This window comes from Rhagoletis pomonella, unplaced genomic scaffold, assembly GCF_013731165.1.
Source record: "Rhagoletis pomonella isolate Grant_MI unplaced genomic scaffold, Rhpom_1.0 Rhpom_scaffold_00006, whole genome shotgun sequence".
Classification (NCBI taxonomy): Eukaryota; Metazoa; Arthropoda; class Insecta; order Diptera; family Tephritidae; genus Rhagoletis; species Rhagoletis pomonella.
In genome coordinates, this window is record NW_023458560.1 from 67,359,847 (window position 1) to 67,365,418 (window position 5,572).

At 35.7% G+C, this 5,572-nt stretch overlaps 3 protein-coding genes across 3 annotated transcripts in view; 2 read left to right on the top strand and 1 right to left on the bottom strand.

Annotated features, from left to right (window-relative positions):
- The window catches only part of LOC118741161 (mannose-P-dolichol utilization defect 1 protein homolog), a 1,366-nt gene extending 707 nt beyond the window's left edge, over nt 1-659 (top strand). The window contains exon 3 of the mRNA XM_036473027.1: nt 1-659. This exon is cut by the window's left edge and continues 8 nt beyond it. Coding sequence (XP_036328920.1) covers nt 1-493 — 493 coding nt within the window. The 3' untranslated portion in view covers nt 494-659.
- An 81-nt stretch (nt 660-740) lies between these two features.
- On the bottom strand, nt 741-2,681 carry LOC118742060 (inosine triphosphate pyrophosphatase). Its single transcript, XM_036474028.1, has 2 exons — nt 2,670-2,681; nt 741-1,293 (listed from the first exon to the last, which is right to left on the bottom strand). The coding sequence occupies exons 1-2, from the start codon at nt 2,679-2,681 to the stop codon at nt 991-993; spliced, it is 315 nt and encodes a 104-aa protein (XP_036329921.1). The 3' UTR covers nt 741-990.
- A 1,390-nt stretch (nt 2,682-4,071) lies between these two features.
- On the top strand, nt 4,072-5,548 carry LOC118741162 (platelet-derived growth factor receptor alpha-like). The gene has a single exon (XM_036473028.1). The coding sequence runs from the start codon at nt 4,180-4,182 to the stop codon at nt 4,768-4,770; it is 591 nt and encodes a 196-aa protein (XP_036328921.1). The 5' UTR covers nt 4,072-4,179; the 3' UTR covers nt 4,771-5,548.
- Nucleotides 5,549-5,572: the final 24 nt, after the last annotated feature.

Here is a 5,572-nt window from a genome sequence, read left to right on the forward strand (position 1 = left end):
GGGAGATAACACTTTTTTAGCGTTCCAAACTGCAATAATTGCCGCTTTAGTTCTTTACTATGGTGGTAAAAAAGCTGTATCATTCCTTTTTTGTATTGTCTATGCGCTCATAGTATACGCACTTAATGGCGGCTTCACACCTATAAATGTTTTGATGGTGGCGCAAGGCTTTAATATACCTATTCTTCTCCTGGGCAAACTATCACAAGCCTGGACCAATTATAAAAACTCTTCAACGGGTCAGTTGTCTGCAGCGACTGTATTTTTATTATTTGCTGGTTCATTAGCACGTATCTTTACATCCGCCCAGGAGACCGGAGATTTAATGATTATTCTAACATTCTGCTTCTCAACGTTTGCAAATGGTGTTATTGCTGCCCAAATTTTGTACTATTGGAATAAACCCGCCAAAGGAAGAATAGATAAAGGCGGCAAACCTACAATGAAGGCTGATGGTGCAGCTAAAAAGACGAGGAGCAAAAAAATTGAATGAATGAAAGAGATTAATAATCTAGCGTTGATTCCTTGTTTAAAAGGAAGCTGAAACTAATTTGCAAAATAGAAAAGATAGCCTCTAATTAGAAAACGTGAATTTGGGAATGATTTTGAAATAGTGTTAATTTTGTTGATTGAAATAAAGGCAAACTATGAAGACCGCAGTTTCAATGAATTCAATTATTTTGCATAGGTATAGGAAAAATTCATCAAATTTATATTTTCAGTACGCTAATTAAACAATTAATGAAGAATGAAGATGGAACTCTTCAAAATAAAAGAAATAAAAAGGCAAACAATGGTTATTACGTTCTTAAGAGTACAACAGTGTTTGCGTATTAGGACCAATAAAACATATCATGTGCGGCTGTTTACTTTGTAATATAATTAGCTTTTTTTTACTACCATACAATCATGCACGTTTAAACTTATACATATATACACATGCTCATATCCATATGTGCATATAAGTCGTAAGACCTTCCGCTGCACGTACTAATCCTCTTTCTGCTGTAGAAAATATTCCTGCAAAGCAGCGAGCGCACGATAACGATGTGATATCTTGTTTTTATCTTCCTTAGGCACTTCTGCATAAGTTAGTTGGTAGCCTTTCAGTTGAAAAATTGGATCCCAGCCAAAATCACGACAACCTCTTGGTTCAACTATACTGCCTTCTGTTATGCCCTGAAAAATCATAGGTTTACTATTAACGCTTTCAGCATAACTGAAGGTGCATATTGCCTTGGCACTCTTGTCATCCCAGCCAGCTAACAAACCATGCAGGCCTTCGGGTTGCAACTTTTCGAGAAAAAAAGTTTATACAAGGTATGATGAAAAAATGATTAATTGCTTACCCGGCAAACCTTGCAAGCATTGTAGCATAAACACGTGTCTTCCTCTAGTCCAGGACCCCCAAACCCCCCTCATTCGAAAGGGGGCAGTCGCCACTTTACGAAAAGCCCCACCCCCCCTTGGGGACCTCCCACAGACACCTAGGGAACCGTTTGAAAATGGGGTAAAAACGGCATTTTCCGAGGCAAACTGGCAGTTTGAAGTGGAATATAACCCAACTAACGAAAACCGTGGGATTTTTAAATAAAAGAAATTATCCCAAGTTGGTTATCAGGCGAACACCTTTCTGCGTAGGCGGCCTTCGACCGCACTTAGGGATTATAACCCTCACTACGTAGAATTCTCTTCTGTGTTGCCAAAGAAAGGGGGCTGAACAGCTTTTGCAGAGAACACCTTTCTGCGTAGGCGGCCTTCGGCCGCACTTAGGGATTATAACCCTCAGGTAGTAGAATTCTCCTTTCTGTTTTGCGAAGAAAAGGAGCTAAACACCTTTTGCAGAGAACACCTTTGTATATTTTTAATGCTTACTGGGTTATATCCTATCTTCTTTTGTCTCTCATTCTTTTGCATATTTCGGAGTTTGACAGCTGAACTCCGCCATTTAATTTGCATGTGCAACCAAAGTCAGACGCATGATTTTGAAGGTGTTTTTTTTTAATGAATTGTGATTAATTGGTTAATATTAAAGTCGTAAATCAAGTTATAACTAATCGAGTAAAGTGTAAAGTGAAGGGGAATACAAAAATGAATTGGTGAAGTGGCTGCTTTAAGGAGAATAGGAGTGATAAATGTACGCTATTTTCCAAATTTTACAAAAAAGGGCATATTTCGAACCCAATTTGTAAATAAATTAGTGACCAAAAATTAGAATAGTGTATGTTAAAATAATGGGTAGACCCTTGGCTACAAGTGGATCGGGTCACCCCTTTGGACGCAATACCCCGAAATAGGTGGGCCACTTACTAAACAGTACCCTAATTAGTTATCTACTGAACAAGCGTATCCAAACTCCAACCTCTAACCACAAAAACAAATGATAAGGAAGTTAGTACACAGAGTTGTAGTCAGAAAATAATGTGAAGGGGGTTTTTGGGTTTCTCCGAAACCAAATTGTACAATTTTATTTTTGTCTTTAGCTTCGTTTTATTTCGAATCGAATTAGCTTTAATAAATTGTAAAATTTCGATCAAGCCGAATTAATAGTAAATAGAGTTAAATTCGCCTTAGTTTCGTTATTGTTGGAGGTCTAAATGTTCCCGTCTCGGCTCAAAATATTCCATAGTTCTAAGAGATAACACGGGCTCAGAAATAAGCTCTCTAACACTCAGCCTCATTGCGTAAGTCGTAAATTAGGCTGAATTGTACGACTCGACAACATTAGCATTGTCTACTGTTGTGCTGTACTGTTCGAAAACTATGCAGTGCTGCCAAGTTTTTTCGTTTTAATACACTAGTCGGGTGGAAATTTTAGGCAACGACGTTAAATTTTCGATACGATTCGACTTTCGAAAAACGATATAAACAAAATAAAGGACAAAAGAATTGTGGATTTGAAAGATTTTATCCTCACACCCCCTAACAAAATAATTCAACGCACGTCGATCTTTTCCGATTTGTATTAAATTTCGTTTACATAGTTCTAGGAAAGACATTATAATTTTAACCAATTTTATCGTCTTTTGGGACCAAATCGCTGCTTGTTTCCAATCAAATTGAAATGTATGTATGTAGACATGTAAGATTCAATATTCGCATTTAAATCTTATGCTCCCAACTTGCAATGATTATCGTAAAAAAATATTTTTTAAAACTTTTATAATCAAAAATATTTTTTGTAACGTTTGGTGTATTCTTTCTGATTTGGGTAGACATATTTTTGTTAAAAAACTGCTTTTTGCTTAATAATGGGTATTCGTAAATTAAATTTGTTCTCAAAAGAAAATTTCTTCAAAAGCTATTAAAATTTACCGAGCAAAGTTTTTTTTTATAAATTTTTTCTGATTTTGATTAGATTATTATTTTTGTGAAAAATCTTCAGAATATAGACTTTCCAAAAAAACGTTTTTTTCTAATAAAATCCATATTTATTTTCCTAAAATTTTATTCCTAAAAAAATCTAAAATGTCGAATTTTTTTCCAAACAGTTTTTCTCCGATATAAATAATGAATTAATAATTTTTCCCCAATCAATTTTTGTTTCTAACATTAATTAAATTTTTTCCGATTAAGGTAAACATTTCCCAAATTATATTTCTTATTTTTTATTTTTCTCTATATAAAATTTCTTTTATCTCATAAAAAGTACAATTTTCGCAAAAAAATCTTATTTTGATACATTTTTCTAATTTTGGTAAAAATATATTTCCCTAAAACTTCTTGATAAAAATAATTCATTAAATATGAGGCACATTCTAAAAATAAAGAAATTCACACAATTTCTTCGAGTGTAATAATTATATAGGTCTTGAAAGGGTTAAATAGTTCAACCGGAATAATCAACAAACTTCCTTAGCAAAAGTTCAATGACTTTTGGAGAGACTGTAAATGCCGAAGATATGACGATAAATTAAAAAAATGTTTCTTTCGAAATTGCCTTGCGAAAATACTGTAGACTAAGGGGGGTACGGCGAATTTTTTTTCTGCCACGGTCTAATGTACATATGTACATACATACCTAGATACACATGTATATGTTCCAGAAAGGCTTTTTGTTTAATTTTTTTCTACCTATAAAATTTTTCCATTACCCTTTCAGATGAAGATCATGTTCTCTCCAATAATTCCGTACAGCCTGCATGGCGTTCCAACTACAAGCCCGATAGCACAGAAGCCATGACTGTTACCACAACCGATTTGGTTAGTTGGGCCTTTCAAGTGGCGCGCGGCATGGACTATTTATCGTCACGTAAAGTGTTGCACGGCGATTTGGCTGCACGTAATATTTTACTCTGCGAGAATAATGTGGTGAAAATATGCGATTTTGGCTTAGCACGCTCCATGTATAAAAGCGAAAACTATAAGAAGCAAGGTGAAGCGCCCTTGCCCATCAAATGGCTAGCTTTGGAATCGCTTAGTGATCACGTATTTAGCACCTACACTGATGTTTGGTCATTTGGTATTGTTTTGTGGGAGTTCTTCTCATTGGCGAAGGTCCCCTACCCCGGTATGGATCCAAATCAGAGTTTGTATTTAAAATTGAAGGATGGATATCGCATGGAAAAACCACCATTCGCCAATGATGAGCTATATGATATTATGTTGGAATGTTGGAGTACGAATCCGGAGTGTCGTCCACTATTCCATGTGCTAGAGAAATATTTTGCGCGCATGCTAGGCGATGATGTGACAAATGTAAGTAAAATACAATTTTTTTTTTATATACCCTGGTCTGAATGTCGTTCGCTGAATATAGCGGCTAGCTAAGCTAAGTAGGTTGGGTTAGGTTAGGATAGACGGGCAGGAATTCAGTCAGAGGCCGCATAGACCCAGCACCACGTTTCCTCATATCAGATTTTCTAGAGAATTCTAGCAAACCCCTTAAGACTTTTCCCTCAGCATTTTCTCCGGAGTGCAAAGATTCTATATTTTGCTTATCTCTTCCACTTCCGCAGAGCTCTTACTTGCCGTGGGTCCTTAGCCTTACAAAGCCGCAGCACATAATTCTGGTAAATGTTTTGACAGAACACTGCCCGATCGCAATTACTGCGGTGAGAATAGGTGCACTCGCGTATTGATAGTTGTCAAAAACTACCAGGTTTTGCTGTTCGCGTACACAAAAATTTTCCAGCAAGACAAAAAGCTGATCAGAGTAATCTGTTTGCAACTTATGAAAATGAAATTTTATGTTTAAAATAACTTTTTAGGACTAAAATGTTTCGGAAGAAAGGAAATACTCATTTACTTACATTCGTTTGCTTAGCAAATTGCTTAAGGAAAACTTTTAATTTAAATTCTTTTCATGTTTTTTCATTATATGCTTTTGCATTTAAACGAAATTTCGATCAGCTGTACTAAAAACTTGCAAGTGTTTGCTAGTTTTGCGTTCGCGTACTTTTGCAATCATTTTTCTTCTTGTGAGAGAAGAGAAAAAAATTCGTTCACGGCTAACATCGTTTTTTCGTGATAGAAGAGCAGTTACCGTTAAATAGATTTTAGTAACATAAGGGACTGATGTTTTATACTCCAAGTGAGCCTCATATATAGGCAGAAGCCACCTTAACCTAAA